We start from the raw sequence: 18,666 nt of genomic DNA, 5'->3' as shown, positions 1-18,666 counted from the left end.
AGATATTATTATTGCATCACTACATTATATTACATTATATCCCACTATTTCCTCTTGGGAGGCAGGTTAGACTAAGAGTGAGGGATGGGCTCAAAGTCACATAGGGAGTTCCATGGCCAAGTGGCAACCAGAACCCGATTGACTGGGTCTCTGGCCTGGCACTCTTGCCACCTTGCCAACCTGCTTCTCAGGTACTGCACAGTGTCCATGCAAAAGAAGAAGAGGTGGCAACTCGCTAGCTAATACAGACATGTCAGCCTGAGTAGAAAACCTCAATGCACTTGACTTTTGCCGATTTTCACAGGTCCAGTTTTGCTTACAGGTAGTGATTTGCTCAAGGTCAGCTTGGCAGCAGTAATATGAGTAGTCTCATTATGAAAAGTATATATGCTTTTTATGGTAAGGGTTTTGGATGCACTAATTGACACTATTGTATTTCTTTCTGCTGTTTAGTGTTGAATACGAGCAAGACTTACCATACGAGCAAGCAAACCATTTGTGCTGAATAGTTGTTATTTATCCTGAATAATTGTTAAAGGAAGTTATTCATCCATCTGTCCTAATGTTAGAAAAACTACAATGCTCTGGCTCATGACGTCCTTGCATATGATGAAAATGTCTTAAGTGAATTCAGTCAAAGTGAAGATTGGCTCTTGAACTGAATTTGCCTCATGTTTTCCAAATAATAGGATACCGATGCTACTTCAAATAAATGCAGTAAAATGATTTTGTCTTTGGACAGGTCATTGTTTTCCCTTTTTCAAAATTTGAGGGACTCCTGCTTGATTGAGAGAACATTCAGAGTCACTCAATATTAATAGAATGGGGATATCTGATTTACCTTTCACCTATCTTGACATTCTTTACAGTCACACTACAATGTGGCAGTTGCAATAGTACAAACATGGGCTGCTGCATAAGTGAATTATTTATTTACAATTACAATGATGTTTATATTGGTCTGAGAATTACAAGGAACTGTGGATCAGCCAAAACCAGACTTTACAATTACAGCAGTAAAAGCCCAGAAGTAGTCACATCAGCAACTTAAATCAGTTTAAAGTGCCTTGGCATACAGATAGGTTTTGACATGGTAAAAGGGAGGAAATAATGTCTTCACTAATCACAACTACACTGGAAAAGTGTCCCACGATTGGAGTTCTGCAATGAAATAGGCTGACTCCCCCACTGATGCATGATGTACCAACTGTACTAGGGAAAGAGCTACCCCTCACTAGCTTCCATCATATGTGGGGTCATCCTTAGTAACTCATTCTCTTTCTCTGTCTACATTGGAATAGATTAAATTGCCTAATAATTTCTGACCCAATTACTGTCAAGGCCTAGAAATCTTTAGCTACAGAAAAGAAATGACATCCAGTGTTTTGGTGGTTCAACAAGATGATGTTGCCTTAATCATATAATGGAAACAAGTTTCATGAACAGGTTTGAAAACAAGCATTCATTGGACTCTTTTGCACATGGAGCATTTGCTGGCTACTCTTCTCAGGGCCTCCCTCACTTCTTTGTTCCTTAGGCTATATATGAGTGGATTGATCAGAGGTGTTAGGATGGTGTAAAACACGGAGAAAACTTTGTTCAACTCTCTCAGCTCATTGTTGTCTTGCAAAAGGTAGACAACAGTGAGACTACCATAGAAAATGGTCACCACTATGAGATGAGAAGAGCAGGTAGAGAAGGCTTTTTGCCTCCCCGTGATGGATGGTATTCCCAGAATGGCACTGATTATGTATCCATATGAGGTGATGGTTAAAATGAATGGTGGCAAAGTGGAGATAGATGTCAGAACAGCTGATACAAGTTTGACTTGGCCTGCATCACTGCAGGCCAGATTCATCATTGGAATGAAATCACAGAAGAAATGCTCAATGACATTGTGGCCACAGAAGGAGAGCTGCAATATAAACATTAACAGTATAGTGTCAATTATAAAACTGCCAATCCAAGATGCAGCCACCAGGTGGAAGCAAACCTTAAAATTCATAAGTGTGGAGTATTGCAGGGGTCTACATATTGCTATATAACGATCGTAAGACATGGCTGCCAGGAGGTAGCATTCAGCTACTGCTAAGAAAACAAAAGCCCATAACTGCACAATGCAGCCCTTAACATAAACACGTTGGTTTTTCGTTAAGAAACCAGCTAATATTCTGGGGAGAATGGCTGAGCTATAGCAGGTCTCCAAGCATGAGAGATTCCCTAGGAAGAAATACATGGGGGTATGTAAGTGATGATCAGTGACTACTAGTGCAACAATGAGAAGGTTTCCAGCCATAGTCATGATGTAGATCATTAGGAACACCACAAAGAGAAGAATCCATAGCTCCTGCAGGTCTCCAAAGCCCTGAAGTATAAATTCCATAATAATAGTTTCATTTCTCATTTCCAGTTTCTGCACAGTTTTCATCTAATGGAAACAATCTGTCCAACGAACATGATTTTCTCAGGTTGTTTTCCCGTCAGACAATGCACTTTGATGCCAAGTCAAGTCTTCCTGGGTGTTCTGATCAATAACAAGGATCACATTAATATTCAGAAAAGGTACCAGTAGCTCTTACCTTTGTGCCTTAGCATCACTGAACTGTTTTAAGACAAAAACTCTTGAAAGAATTCCCCTATTATACAAAGCAATCATGCATTTCCTCTTCTCTAGAATGAGAAAGTTAGTTTTTAAAGAGTGCAGATATTATACACAAATGCATACAGGAGGCAACTTCGTTTTCTTGGAAATACATTTCTGGTTCCATCCAGTATATTTTAATCTTGTTGAAGGAAGTAATTAGGTTGCCTTCCACTCCTCTTCTCTTAGCTTACTTCTTTCTGTACTATGAATTTGTAGCAATTTCATTCAGTATTTTTCACACTCACACACAGAGGGGTGGGGGCACAAAACATCCATTAATCCAATCTCGTACAAAGCATTGAAAACCCAAAATGCCATGAGAACACTCTTGATTTGTTTCCACTGTTCCCCTGAAAATCCTGGAGGCATTTCCATGTAATGCAGCAACATATAGGTTAGCCTCTTCAATTAAGCAGAACTAAATGACCATACTTTTCCAGTGCAGCAACTAAGTTGGCAGCTTCCTCCAGCCCAAATTACCAACAAAGGATTAAACTATCCATCTAATCACCTTTTTACAGGGAACAAGAGGGGGCACTTGTACCTCTCTTGTATCTCTGGTAGCAACAGTGCTTTGGTATCCTTGATGCTATTTGTCCATGGTATGTGTCTATGCAGGCGGGAGCCAGGAGCAATTGGCAACATCCCTCTTGGGACTTCACTGAAAATCACAATGGTTTCAGAAACTCAGATATATAAACTCAGACACCAGTCCAGTTTGGTCAACACTTACCGGCAGAAGTTTTCTGCAGTTTCAAGAAATGGAAATCAAGGAAATGCAGTGATCAAACCTGGCTGCTCTACCACCAAACCTTCCTGGGATAGGTAGACAGGTATTAGACACACCAGGGCTCATGAACTATTGTGAAAGGGTGCATTAAGGTTCTATGGAAATATAGAATATCTACCTGAGTTTCAAGTCTTTATAAAGCTCTGAGTGATTCCTAGTAACATACATACTTTTAATACAGTGTTGGCCTAAAAGCTCCTTAATAGGCAAATGCTGTTCTCTTTGTTTGTTAAAAGAATGAAATTGATTGATAGCCCAGAAGCATGCTTGAATGATGCATATAATGAACCTGCAGTTCATAGAAATTTATTCATGTACTTGTAATGGTAGATCAGTGAAAATGTTTGGAGCCTCCCACCTTTGACAAGGAAGTCATTAAATATTGACAGCTTGTGCTTTGATCAAGAGACCACATTCTATCAATGTTATTGTTAGTTGTGAAGTCATGTCCAACCCATCACGACCCCATGGACAACATTTCTCCAGGCCTTCCTGTCCTCCACCATCCCCCAGAGTCCACTGCTTCAGTGACTCCATCAAGCCACCTCATTCTCTGGCATCCCCTTCTTCATTTGCAGTCAATTTTTCCCAGCATTAGGCTCTTTTCCAGGGAACCCTTCCTTCTCATTAGGTGGCCAAAGTATTTGAGTTTCATCTAGGATCACCAATATTCAGAAATGAGCATTCCATTTTGGAAGCTGGTCATGTCTGATCACTCTTTAACTGTAAATGCACACACTCTCACCAAGATAATAAGCTCTACTAAAGAATGCCCACAGCTTTCTCACTCACCTTTCAGATGTATCAGAAGAAATGTTCTTTTATCAGTTATCACTCAAAGAGGATGATTACAAACAGTAAACATGTCTAGAAAAGTATGGAAGACTTTGGAATTATTAGATAACAAAGGAACAAAGGTCTTATACCTTCCATGACTGCACTGAAGGAAAACTGTAAGGGAGCAGCTGATCTTATCATAATACTGCAGAAGAATTAAAAAGGGCACATGAGTTCTGTCTTCTTTTGTCTCACATTGTCATTATGACCTAGTTTGTATGCCATGCTGAAGGAAATTACCTGCATTCAATGCATTCAGGCGATTCTTACCTGGAACCTGAGCCAGAAGAAAGACACAGCCCTATTTCTAGTCTTAAATCAGGAGCTTCCCAGTATTAAAGGCCTGTTTAAAACACCTTTTTGAGTTGCCTGCAAAGCATTATCTTTAGGTACTGGGACAGTTTAGTTCAAGCATCATTCATCAGCTATATTAACCATCACTGATTCTCCACTGCATGCTCAGAGCTTCTTATTTAAGCTATAAGTACTCAAGAAGAAAGTGAGAAGCTTTCACATTCTAATTAGTCACTTGGGAAATGTCTAAGGTTAAATACACACAGTAACTGTGACTTTCTTTGAGGATTATATATATTTTAGGTGAAATACCCATGGATTGAGAAGAGAAGCTCTATAATTTTCTGTAAGATCAGCAACATTTACAGAACAATATTTGAACAGGTTTTCTTCTGTATTCCTAGGTTGTCAGTGGGTTTTCTATCAAGTAAAATCAATTCCAAACTCTTAAAGAGTCCAGTCATCTCCATTCACAAAATACAGAAGAAAATAAATACATAAGAATAAATATTAGATTGTGTAATAAAATATATATTGCAAAAGTAAGCACAATATGCTTTAAAAAAAAAACAAGAATCAGGGCAAAGTCTACAACTGTTACTACACTCAGTACTCCTTAGATTTCATTCTCTTGTATAATTCATGTAAAAGTACACCTAGAAACTTCTGGAATATTGTCAAAATCAGGATGGTAAAAATGTGCCAAAATTTCAGCCTACATTTTTCTTAATATAAACCAAAGCATACCTGGGGAATAAAATTTCACAATAATTGCAGTACAATATTTTTGTGGAGTATTTTATACCCCAAACAAAGGAACCCTCAAAGAGGCACAAAAGGAGGTTAACTACAGGTCATCTTAGTCTCTTTAGAATGCCAAAAGGTGGAGCTTAAGCCTCCAGCAGACAGAAGTAAATTCCATTGAATGAAACCTTTTTCATGTCCACCCTCACCACCAGCATAGAAGGAACTAAGTGCTATCTCCTGCATTTAAAAAAATCAAGTTCTTCCATTGTGAATGTGAAGAAATATGCAATTTTTGTACATTCTCATCAAAACAAACAGAATTCAAATTCTTAGCAGCACCTCATAGTTGTGTAATGGAACATATATGAAGACGGAGATGGAAACATCCCAGGAAAAATGGGGGAATGTAAATAACCCTTTCTTGACCCTGCAAAGTATCCAGGGTTCCTCACATAGCTAGGGTTGTTCAAAGTGTGTGATGGACAATTTCATATCAAATATATTATGATCAATTTTCTCATGCTAAATGGACCTTATGGCAACATCCAGATTTCAAAATCAATTTGATAATATTCTTGTGATGCACTTGCATGGACAAGTTGATCTTGCTTTGTATTGATAGATGGTGTATGATGGTGAAGCTTGTCATTTACTGATTTTTGTGTCAAATACCATTTGCAAGCACTTTTGTTGACTTGGACCTGACCTACCTCCAATGAACCATCAGATACAAAAGTGGCACTATACTGCTTATACTGAATAAGACATTCCAGATCATTGTTCCACGACTGCATTAGATCCTATGTAGCATATTTATTCTCTGATAATAGATTCTAGATTCTAACCAATATTGCAACCACAAATATTACCATTCAGCTGCAGCAGGAAAATCATATTTGAACCATTTCATAATTTGGCTATTCCCCCATGTAATGGCTGCTGAATGCTCTTCCCTTCCCTACAGCCAGCTTTTATTGCCTTAAATAGAGTGAGAAAGAACATTTGAGGGGAAAAATTGCCTGTAGTCTGCATACAGAAGTAAGGGAATGCTATCTAACCCAAGGATGCTGGGAATGATTGATGGCAAAAGAAGGGGACAGCAGAGGCTGAGATGGCTAGCTGGAGTCACTGGGGCAGTGGTGTAGGCTTGGGTGGACTCCGAGGGATGGTGGAGGACAGGAGAGCCTGGAGGAATGTTGTTGTGGGGTTGTGATGTGTTGGGCACAAAAAACTAAACAAAATAATCTGACCCAAGATTCAATAGGGCTAGCATGATGGACATTTGTGACAATGTCCCAGGTTGTTGACAGCAAATGGTGAGATGAGGCATTTTCATTCTCATAGAATTGCCAAAGGCACACTGTGCTAATGGTTCCTTCAGCACACAAAGCACTCAGGAACATCTGAAACAACCAGGGAGAATTCTTGAATTGTTTTCTTTGTTCTCTTTCATTTTACAGGGAGCCATCAAATGTCCATTCCCAGATTGCTCCTGAAAAGCCTACAACCATTCCCATGTGGTCCAACAATGATGTTCGTCCATCGTTTTCAATGAGGACCTTGACATCTAATGGGTTGTGAGTTGTCCACGGTGTGTCTGCAGGTGGCTGGTAAGGCCAATATGGGCATGGAGTGTTCTGCCATGTGTCAGGCAGACATGTTTGGGCACCACTGTTGCAACATTTGCAACTTTGACTTTACGGAGTGCTCGCTTCTCTTGTGCTATGGTTGTCCTTCTGGCTTCAGAATTTGGCAGCCTTGGTGGATCAGCATGTGCCATATCTAATAGTCTTGTGCCAGGGTCTCCCAGGAGGTGGTGTCGATAACCAGGGACTTGAGAGGCTTTCAGCATGTCTTTGTATTGCTTCTTTTGTCCCCTGTGCGATCGCCTTCCTTGAGACAGCTCACCATAGAAGAGCTGTTTGGGGATGTGATGGTCTGGCATCCTTGCAACATGGCCTGACCAGCGTGTCTGGGCTTTCATCAGCAGGGTGTGAACTGATGGCAGGCCTGCTCTGGAGAGGACCTCTGCGTCTGGCACCTTGTCCTGCCACCAGATCCTCAAAAGTCTGTGGAGGCAAGTCGTGTGGAAGTGGTTCAGCTGCCTAGCGTGCCTCCTGTATACTGTCCAAGTCTCACTGGCATACATCAGGGTAGTTAGCGCTACTGCACGGTAGACTTTAAGCTTTGTAGCAAGGCTTATTCCACGGCGGTCCAGCAATTACTCTAGAAATCAACTATCTTGGGTATGCATTCTTAACACTGAGAAGTTGTGGCACTTTTACAGAACTTTGAACAATACACCATTGGCATCTACACTGTAGCAGTCTTCTACCCCTGGAAAAGCCAGAAAGTAAAGCCAGACACTCATCTTAATCCATTCAAAGTGTATGCTGTTGAGGAGCCAGACAAATTCCAGTGAAGCATGTCTGCAAATGAGATTTCCCCAAAGCCACATTATTCTCCCACCCAGATATAATCTTGTTCTAGCATATGTGCAAGAGATGTCATCTAGTTCTCCCTTTGTTTTTAACAGCTGCATGGTAGGCTCAACTAAAGGAGGAAAAAATCCCTTTACTGCATCTCCCCAGCTGAAGAATATTCAGCTACTACTATTTCTACCAGTCAAGCTACTATCAAATATGTAGGAGTCTGCCCATTGAGGGAGTGAGCAGTCCTAGATATTCTTGGATGTTTCCACAAGTGTTACAATCTTATCTTTAAAAATCACCTTATATTTAAATAGATACAATATTGGTAGAAAAGGGTACATTTCAAAAGAAGTTTGAATAATCCAGAAGGTCAATTAATTGAACCCCATCTCAGTTATAGGCAATCTGAGACTACAGGTTGGGATAACAGTGTGGGATTGCAATACTCATAAGCTCCAGCCATCATGACCAACAGACATTGCAAGAATTACAGTCCAAAAGGCCACTAGCTTGCCTATCCTAGCCATATAATATTGCTTCCTCTACAGATCAAACTGCTCAGGGCACAATCCAGTGGGGATGCCCATAGCCTTCCAAATGCAAAGGATCAAAGGCATCCTATGGAGAGCAGGAGAAGTACAGTAGCAAAGCACTCTGCAGTGCTCCTCCCACCATGCAAATCCCTCCAGTGATTGATCTCAACCATCTCAGTACATTACCTTGGAGCAGGAAAGAAAGAAGATGAGATGCCACCAGGACCCTCTATCTGTTGGGACTCCTATGGTCATCTGAACATAATCCAGTGACCACAGATATGCATTTTAAGTTCAGTAAACCACAGCAGAAAGCATGAACAATATGGCTCAGATGGGATTTGAAGCTAATTTTAATCCCGTTAGAGTGATAACATGTAAGATAAGTTTCATTTATTCAGTCATTCGACTTTTAACCCAGCCCATTAGTCACACAGATCCCTTCCCTTTATGAGAGGAAGAAGTAACATCAAAAGTTTGGAGACCGTCATGACAGAATAGAGCTACATTTCATGAGCAAAGGGGCATAAACAAGGTTTTCAAAACTTATAAAATATTATATCTGCATTTTCTTGAACATTTGGAGTCCAGTCAGCCCCCACCCAAACTAGACATTATCCAGAGCAATGTGCATGACATCCCCTGTGGAAGACTTCTTGAGGGACATTCCAGGGCTATCCTTGCATGACACTGGCCAACTGTCTATAGGGTGGAGCACAGGGGTATCACCACACCTTTATGCAAGAACATCACAAAGGCTGAAATTAACACTTCAATGGCCTCTTATGCCAATTGCACATTTGAAAGCTGCTCTCTTCATGGCATCCAACACTACTTGGTTCCTTAGGCTGTATATGAGAGGGTTGATCAGAGGTGTTAGGATGGTGTAAAACACAGACAAGAGTTTGTTCAGCTCTTTTAGTTCATGGTTATCTGGCAAAACGTACACAGTGATGAGAATGCCATAGAAAATGCTCACCACAATGAGATGAGATGAGCAGGTTGAGAAGGCCTTTTGCCTGCCTGAAGCTGAGGGAATTCTAATAATAGCATTTATGATACATCCGTAGGATGCTATTGTTATACTAAATGGTGGCAAGGTACATATGGAGGCCAGGACAGCTGAAAGAAGTTTTACCTGATGTGCATCACTACAGGCAACATTGATCATTGAAATGAAATCACAAAAGAAATGATCAAGCACAGTATGACCACAGAAACGTGTCTGCAATACAAAGATCAACAAGACAGTGTTTATCAGAAAACTGCTCAAATAAGAGCCAGACACCAAGTGAAGGCAAACCTTGGCATTCATGAGGAAAGAGTAATGGAGGGGATGGCATATTGCCACATAGCGATCGTAAGACATGGCTGTCAACAGATAGCATTCCGATGCTATAAGGAAACCAAAAACCCACAACTGTGCAATACAACCACACATCGAAACACTTTGGTTCTTACTGATAAAACTGACCAGCTTTCTGGGCAAGATGGTTGAGCTGTAGCAGGTCTCCAGGACAGACAGATTGCCTAGGAAGAAATACATGGGGGAATGCAGGTGTTGGTCACTCACAACGAGCGTCACAATGAGCAGGTTGCTAGCCATAGTCAAGATGTAGATTAATAGAAACACCATAAAGAGAAGGGTCTGCAGTTCCTGGGAGTCTCCAAAGCTCAGAAGGATGAAATTTGTGATATTGCCTCCATTACTCCCCTCTAGTTTCTTCATGGTCTTTTTCATCTAATGAGAAATATAAATGTGAGTCGTATAACTGTAATAAACATTACAAAACAAATATGAGCACTTGCTCCCTTTTCTTTCCCTCAATTCATATAATTTGGTGGATCTCATCAATATACTTAGAATAAGGGTAGAAATAAATTCTAACTGGCTACCTAAAACATTCATTCACTGCTTTGCTTTTGCCTCATTGTAACTGAGTCACTGGAGAGTGTCTGGCTAAAGCAGTTGCTACAGTGGCTTGTTAGAAGAGTTGGACCTCCACATGCACTGTTTTTGAGTCGGAGGCTGCCTTGTCACTCTCCAATCCCCATTTCTTCTTCCTCAGACTTTTGATGCACCACTTCTAAAAGAGAATGCTGGTGCGATTGGATAAACTATCTGAAACTTCCAGTGGTTATGCTGTCTCTTCATATGGGGTTTATATGGAAGTCCTGTCTTCCTCAAAAATCCTTCAAGGCTGCCTCTTTTAATCACCCTTTTCATGCAATAGTTCCCATTAAATGATGGATAGAAATCACTTCCTAACCCTCCATCTTTGCCTTCCTTTTGATTAGCCCCAGTGGCTTAAGAAGAGTTGCATGAATTCCAGATTCTTTCAATACCAATGAATTGGTATTGGTAGCAGCAGGTAGCAGCTAAGATAATGCTTACTGTGTTTGTGTAAGCTCTGCACTACTTGGCTCATTAATAGAAATTGATTGCCCAGTAATTATAGAGATTGGTTCCCATTGTTGCAGTGAAGCTGTTCCATGTTTCTGTAGGTAAATGCCTTTAATTTCAGTCTGCAGAGAGCTCCAATTGACCAAATAGGAAGGGGCACATAACTTTTTTTTTCTTCATTCATAAGACTCATATACCACTCCCTATATCAGAAGGTTCCCAGAAGAATGAGAGAGAGAAAGAGATATTTTAAAATCAGATTAATACCATGATGGCTGGTCAATCAGAGAAGGTGCTCAACACAAAGTGAGCCTCTTACCCTCAATGCTTATCTCAGGGAGGACTCCAAAAAGACCACAAATCCATGTGAACCCACTAGGAGTACTTCATGACTTTTGTGACCAGGCTGGTTGATAAAAGGGAAGGCATTGAACAAATTATCCTGATCCCAAGTTATTTAGCACTGCTTTACACACTAAATCCTTAAATCTGACCAAGTAGCACCTCTGACCATCTGACTTATTGGAGTTTTTTCAACTGGAGAATCACATGCTGAAAAGGGGCAAGTCCCAACAACAGCCAAGCTGTTGCCCTTTCTACAAGGTACCATTACAAAACACACCTTAAGGGGAGTCCTATATACAGGATGTCACAGTAATCAGCTCATGGATTACTATTACATATACCAATTTGCCCAATTTATCATGACCTAGCAAAGTAAACAGTAGCAAAAAACAAGAAACTGCAAGAAACATAGGAGAGTCTGTCACAGTGCTTCACTCACAAACTGAATCCTTTTCCTCCTTTCCTTCTATTTATTTGGTGGGTACTTAATTAATCACAATATTCATATCCTATTGCTTTAAATGTGTTCACTTGAAATATCATTAGGAGTAGTTCAAATCCAAAAAGTCGGTATCATAGTGGTGAGAATATTCAAGCATTCTCTCAGACTCCCAGACAGTATAAAACATGGAATGCTCACCTCCCACTTTTAATTTTTAGCTAGTAACATCTTAGGATTAAGAAGTTATCAGCAACAGCATTTTGATGGTTATCAAATTTATATTCTATATGTAGACACATAAAGTCTCCACAGTCGAGTTCCTGTATCAGTTATACTAGCAATGGTGAATTTCCTTCAATCCCAATCTTCATATATGGGCATAATTGCTTGAACTGCATGCAAGAAGCAGAAGACACTTCCTTCTTCCTAATTAACCTCATGGGATAATTAGAGTTTGAAAAAACATAGTTTTGAACATCTACTTGAGGAACTGACCTTACAATCACACAATTTCCATGGAATTTCAAAGAGAGGCCAAATGATTTAGAGATCAGTTGACTTCTAGGATGTTCCATACTCCAGTAGTTCCTGGGTACCATTTGTGTGTCCAAGAAGTCATAAATAGATGGTTGAATAAGAAATAATATATGACCAAGGTACTGAATCTCTCAGTATGTAGGTCAGCTGGTGAAATCTTCAAGGATGTGGCTCTTGAAAAGGAACATCCAGAAGAACAGTAATCACTTAACCCACACAACAGTGATAAATAAACCCAGATACACTGCTTGAAACCTCTGCAGTAAACAGCTGTTGGACATCTGTTCTCTGATGAATGAAGCAACCCTCTTCAGCTGTCAACTTAGTTGCTTTGGTATTTTTGAAAATCTAAGGACCTTCTATCTGCTAAGAGAGTATAAACATCAGCATGTATTAATCCAGAATGGTTATTTTTTGCCAGGTGGTTGAGCCCAAACCAGTTTTCAGGTTTGATTGTACTTAGATATTTACTGTGGTGGACAGAGATATAAATCAATACAAGGAGTTGTACATGATCTACATGATTGCAGATGGAAGAAGCAGCCAACACTTACCTGGTCCTAATTAAACTCTTAGGATGTGACTCAGTTTAGTTGAGGACTAAGTGTCCCTTCTGGAGGAATGTGTCCTCAAACACAACTACCAACAATACAGTCATCCAGGTATTAAGGGAACTGGGTTTTCACTGGAACTAGTTATTTTACATTGAAATTCTGCATGCCTCCATCACCAACAGGAATTCTTGATCAAATTTACTGGTGAGAACAGAGGATTTCCTACTCTCTGTTGAAGAGGCCACATGCTCTTCTATGTTTGATGATCATCCAAAAGAGATGAAATGGTAGCTAGAACAGCTGAGCCTCTTACAATGCTGAAGGGGGTAAGACTGCCAAGACTGCACCTATGCAACAGTAATTGGGTGCATTCTCTTTTGCAATCAGTTACAGCAGCATGAAATGCTCACCTCTGGCAATAATTTTGCATTAATTGTGTCCAGGACATCTTGAGCTGCAATGCAAGGCTGTGGAAAACATGGAATACTCACCTCTGTTTTATGATCTATAGTTAGCAAAACCCTGGGATTAAGAACAAGCCTTTTCCTTTGCCACAGAATTCATATTCTTAATTAATGAAGGTCCCTCAGTCATGCTCCTGGGTGAGCAGAAGAAACAACGGTCAATTCTTGATGTTCTGAGCTCAATACAGTAATTGGGGTTTAGTTGCCTCAATGGTGAGCAAGAAGAAGCCAACACTTACGTGGTCCTGATTAACCTCTTAGGATGTGACAGAGTTTAGCTGAGGAATAAGTGTCTCTTCTGGAGGAATGTGTCCTTGTATACAACTTCCAAGAATACTGTCTGAGTGCTTGGGGAGAGAGGCCATGGGAAAAGTGGCGTTTCTCTCACCTCAGTGTCTTTGGCCCAACAGTCCCAAGCCCCCTCCACCTTGTCCCCTTCCTTTTCTGTCCTTGAGTTCAAATCCTTGTGACTCGTGAGTGTGCACGAAGAACACCTGCCACCCCCATTCACAGCAACATCTGTGTTAAGGCACTGATTGTGCAGCTCCCCAGTCACCACCTCTTTGTGCCCTTCATTCCCAGGTTTTGATCTCTCCCTGCCCCACACACAAGCACACACCCTTTGAAGAGCAGACAGTAGACCCTTCACTCCAGATTTCTGAATTTCCAGATAGCTGTATAGTAAAGTAAACACACTTTAGATTAATGTAAGCTTCATAGCAACTCCTTTTAATGACAAACAGGCTTTGTTACAGATAGTATGCAGGTTCACTGTATTTGCATCTCACTCTTCCTTGGGGACTGCTGACCAGAGAACCTAGAGCTTCCTGTTTATCTCTACACCATTAGACTAAGCATCTTGGGGTTCAGAGAGGAACCCAAACCAGCGGAACCCATTGCCTTTCTTCTCATGGAACTGGGGAAAGGTTTGTGACAAAGTTTGGAGACGAGAGGGCAAAGGACTCATATGGAGACTGCCCATTTGCTGGCTGCTTTCTTCAGAGCAATATGTACATCCTTGTTCCTCAGGCTGTATATGAGGGGATTAACCAGCGGTGTCAGGATGGTATAAAACACAGACAAGACTTTGTTCAGCTCTCTCAGCTCATTGGTGTCTGGCAAAACATACACAACAGTGAGGGTACCAAAGAAAACAGTCACCACAGTGAGATGGGAAGAGCAGGTAGAAAAAGCTTTTTGCCTCCCTGTGCTGGATGATATCCTGAAAATGGCGGCTATGATGCATCCATAGGATCCTACAGTTAGAATGAATGGTGGCAGGATGGAGAAGGAGGATGTAAAAGTGGACAGAAGTTTCACCTGTTGTCCAAAACTGTAACTGCAAGTCAGTTTCATCATGGGCGCAAAATCACAAAAGAAATGATCGATGACATTGTGGCCACAGAAGGTTAACTGCAAGATGGCACTTAACAAAGTTATGTTAATCATCAAACTAGTGAACCAAGATCCAGCCATCAGCTGCAGATAAACCCTAATGTTCATGAGGACCGAGTAATGCAGCGGCCTGCATACCGCCACATAGCGATCGTAGGACATTGCTGCCAGGAGGTAGCATTCTGTTACGGCTAAGAAACTGAAAGTAGACAATTGCATAATGCACCCATGGACAGGAACACTTTGATCGTCAGTTAATAAGCTGACCAAGATTCTGGGAATGATGGTTGTGCTGTAGCAGATTGCTAAGAAGGACAGGTTCCCAAGAAAGAAGTACATGGGGATGTGTAAATGTCGATCAGTCACCACTATGGCAATTATGAGGAGGTTCTCAGTCATAGTCATGATGTAGATAATTAGAAAGAGCAGGAAGATAAGGATCTGTAGCTCTTGCAGCTCCCCAAATCCTAGAAGGATGAATTCTGTGATGATGCTTTCATTTCTCCACTCCATTCTCCGTATCCCGTGCATCTGTTGGAATAACAATCAATTGTTATTCCAATGGATTAATAATGCAAGATCTGTTGGAATATCAATCCATGAAATCAGCATTAAAAGATGCTCATCTCATTCCAGTTACTGCTGACTCAATATCCCCCGATTTCTTTGGGTTCTCATAAACTACCAGGATGAGACTGCAATGGTGTGGTAGAACCCTGCTCTGTGCATGGCAGAGGCAACAAGCAAATTCTGTGTCCCCTTCCCTTTTGCCCCTTTCTTCCTGTGCCCTTATCCCACATCACCAGGTGGACATCTTTTTCCCTCTCTCATCTCCATAAGAGTATTCTTAACACACTCGAGGTATCAGGCACCTGAGGTCCCAAATACCTCCGGTACTTAAAGTACTGTGGATCTTGACTATGAGATATGGGCTGGATAACTCAAAGAAGAGATCCCAACATTTTGAATTTTGCTCAGTAAAAGTGCCCATAGGATAATCGTTTAAAATCTGAATGAAATACAAACATCACACACATAACAAATTAACTAGTAATAAACACATTCCCCTAATCTATCAAGAATGTGTTTCATATCAAGAATGTGTTTCTATTTTATTTTTTATCTAATCCAAGAAAAACAGGGCCATCATAAGTCAGCTTCTCCACTTTTAACATCTTTGCTCCATTTTTTCTGTATGCCTCTGGGTTTGTATGACTCTTTCTTCCACTGTATGATTTCTTTCCTTCCTTCTTCCTTCCCCGTCTTTCTGTTTTCAGCTTTTGACCACAACATTAGTTATATTTCTCCAATCCTCCAGCCTACCAGAAAGGTAGCTTCTGCTCCATTTCTGGACCAAAATCCATTTCCTAAGGCCTTCTCCTACTCTTCAGTTGAGCCTCATGTAAATCTTACTTTTCCTTCTCAGATTCAGTTGAGCATTTGACATTTTGCCAGGTATTAACCAGTACTCTCACACACGCATGCACTTTTTGCCTAAAATGCAACTCAGTTGAAAATGTGGAATACCTACTTCTGCTTTAGGAACTGTAGCCAAGAGCAGAATACAGTTAAGATTCCACCTCTTTGAATTAATAAAATTAACACTTTTTACCTGGTGAAATGAAGGCTTCTCACTGATTCTCCTGGATCCTTTGTAACAAAAATGTCTGATTCTCTTTCATGCCCCAGATTTTTTATCTGGGTGTGAAATTGCTTCAGATGAAAACAAGTGGCACCAGGAGCCAGTCACTTCCCCCTAATTAACCTCTTGGGATAGGCTTGATTGTAGTTAAAATAAACAGTGTTGACTATCTTTGAGGAAGGTCTTCTCTAGTACAACTTCCAATGAAGTTCAGTTTCAATGAAAGATGAAGGGGTTTGCTATTGTCTACTTTAAAAATGAGATCAGCCAAATTGGTTAAGGGCTTCATCCCACTCACTTGCTTTTTCCCAGAAAATAAGTTGAGAGCACTACCCAGTGGTTGCATCTGCTGGTGCAAATATTGCTGAACTAGGTGAAACAAGAGAAAATTCTCACTAAACTATTATTTGTGCGAGTGTGGTTCAGCAATAGGTTGGGAAAACATACCACACAAATGTTTGTACAGTGGGAAGATGTAACCTTATCTATGATTGATGAATGACACATATCAAAATTCAAGGAAACATTCTCCAGAAGAACTATGTCAGAAGGCTTTTTCATGCCAGCCATGGATCCTTCTCTTTCATCTATGGATTCACCTTTATCTTGTCAGAAGGTCTATAGAGCAAGCATCAACTGTAACACTGCTAGGATGCAGTTCATCAAGCAACTGGGCAACATTCTAATGAAAAATGAAATGTAATGAAAAACAGTTAAAACAAAATCAGGTAGAAAGGCAAATGGGAATGTAAAGATTCACCCTGTAGAAAATGTGAATGGTTTTATCCATGTTGAGCTCCTGTAATAGCTTCTCCTTTTGCAAGGCTGATTTCTGACCTTGAAGAAACAGCCAGCAGAATTTTCTCATCCCCGTCTGCAGGGGATTAAGGTGGTGCAGGCTGCAGCAATAAAACATTCTATGGATCCCCAGACAATGTCAGGAGTCCATAGGATTTCACCCTACCAAGCTTAATCAATCTTTTATTGGATTCAGTGCAGTTTAATTACCAGAACATTTCTGAAATTGCTGATTATCTGAGTTTGAAAGTACACCCACTAGATAAAATGTTAGTCTGTGGCAAGGAAAACCACTGCAATGTGGCAATGGAAATGAACTGAATCATTTCTCTGTCCATGTTTCTCATTCAAGCATAGGAAATAGGACTGCCAATCTGCAATACAGGAATCAACAGGCATAATACCAGTTAAATGGCTTGACAATGGCATTTCCAAAGCAATCTGAATATTAATTCTAAGCCTACACTTTCTGGCCTATTTTAGAGTATCTGACATTTTAGAGGAAAAGTCATGATATTAACAGTCCATAGCTCCAGAAGAAAGTAGGAGTAAGAAAAACTTAGTCTTGCTTAAGAGCATTTAATATTTCTGAAGAAATACTTCTTCATAACTTTATTTATTTATTTATTTATTTTTAAAAACATTACTACCCCATCCTTCCCAATAAAACGTCTCAGGACGGCTTACAATATTTAAAAATTGCCTCTTTGCCGCCCTCACCACCACAGCATAGGCTCAATAATGAGCACTTAAGTGCGTTCAGTCAGTCATCCCATGATTTCCTCCACCTGTGCCCTAATCATCTCCCAGCCTGCTTCATTGTCTGCAACTCAGGCATATACCATGGAGCCAAGTGGGCTATGCTAGATGGGAGAGGATGCTTAGGAGTGATTGTGTTGATTGCTCTGATCATTTCCCCATTCCACAAATTGACCAGGGCATCAACAGGTGTGCCAGCTTCATCCACTGGAAAATCCCCCAGAGCCATCAGGAATCCAACTGGATCAATAAGACTCTGGGGGTGGACCATCTTAATGGGATCCACACCCTTCCAGAGGGAGAGATCAGACTCAAGCTCAAACCTCATGAGGAAGTGATCTGAACATGACAAAGTAATTAAGATCAGATTCCTCAGTTCCAGATCACCCTCTTCCTGCCCTGTTGGGAAAACCAGGTCCAGAGTGCGATCTTTTTCATGGGTTGGGCCAATGACATGTTGAAGTGAGAAAGCCCTGAGCCACCCTGGTCAGAACAGCCTTGGCATGGATTGAAGTCCCCCAGGACCAACACCCTGAGGGTCCTCAATACCAGGTCCGAGTTGATCTCCGTCAGCTCAAGCAGGGAGTCTGATGGGCAGGAGGGTGCATGGTACACCAGCAGAATCCCTAATCTGTCTCGGTCACCCAGTGCCAGGTGCAAACACTCTAGGCCCAGTCTTGAAGGAACAGGAAGTCCTGTAAGGGCGATTGAGTCTCAGTAAACCAGGGATACCCCCACTCCCTTTCCCTCTGGGTGTGGCTGGTGCTGCATCAGATATGTGGACGGACATAGTTGAGAGAGGGAAACATCTCCCCCTTCTCCCACCCAGGTCTCTGTAATACATGCCAGGTCAGCCCCCTTATCCACAATTAAGTTGTGGATGAGAAATGTTTTTTTATGGACCAATCTGGCATTCAATAGCAGCACCGTCAGGCCCAGGAACCTTCCAGTTGGGGGAATAACCAGGAGAGGGGCCAGATATCAAACATCAGTCCCTCCTTCTTCTTTGCTGACATGTTAGACCAATGCCATATCTTCCCCTGCCCATC

General features: G+C 41.1%; 3 protein-coding genes across 3 annotated transcripts; all 3 read right to left on the bottom strand.

Annotated features, from left to right (window-relative positions):
- Window positions 1-1,462: 1,462 nt before the first annotated feature.
- Window positions 1,463-2,496, bottom strand: LOC123030530 (olfactory receptor 6B1-like). The gene has a single exon (XM_044444542.1). It carries the CDS (start codon window positions 2,426-2,428, stop codon window positions 1,463-1,465), a length of 966 nt encoding a protein of 321 aa, XP_044300477.1. The 5' UTR covers window positions 2,429-2,496.
- Window positions 2,497-9,049: 6,553 nt separating this feature from the next.
- Window positions 9,050-10,006, bottom strand: LOC123030528 (olfactory receptor 6B1-like). The gene has a single exon (XM_044444541.1). It carries the CDS (start codon window positions 10,004-10,006, stop codon window positions 9,050-9,052), a length of 957 nt encoding a protein of 318 aa, XP_044300476.1.
- A 3,980-nt stretch (window positions 10,007-13,986) lies between these two features.
- On the bottom strand, window positions 13,987-14,931 carry LOC123030527 (olfactory receptor 5V1-like). The gene has a single exon (XM_044444540.1). It carries the CDS (start codon window positions 14,929-14,931, stop codon window positions 13,987-13,989), a length of 945 nt encoding a protein of 314 aa, XP_044300475.1.
- Between the last annotated feature and the right edge of the window lie 3,735 nt (window positions 14,932-18,666).

This window comes from Varanus komodoensis, unplaced genomic scaffold (assembly GCF_004798865.1).
Source record: "Varanus komodoensis strain SLA01 unplaced genomic scaffold, ASM479886v1 scaffold45, whole genome shotgun sequence".
NCBI lineage: Eukaryota > Metazoa > Chordata > Lepidosauria > Squamata > Varanidae > Varanus > Varanus komodoensis.
Note: the sequence above shows the minus strand (reverse complement) of the source record. Positions and strands in the feature narration are given on the sequence as shown.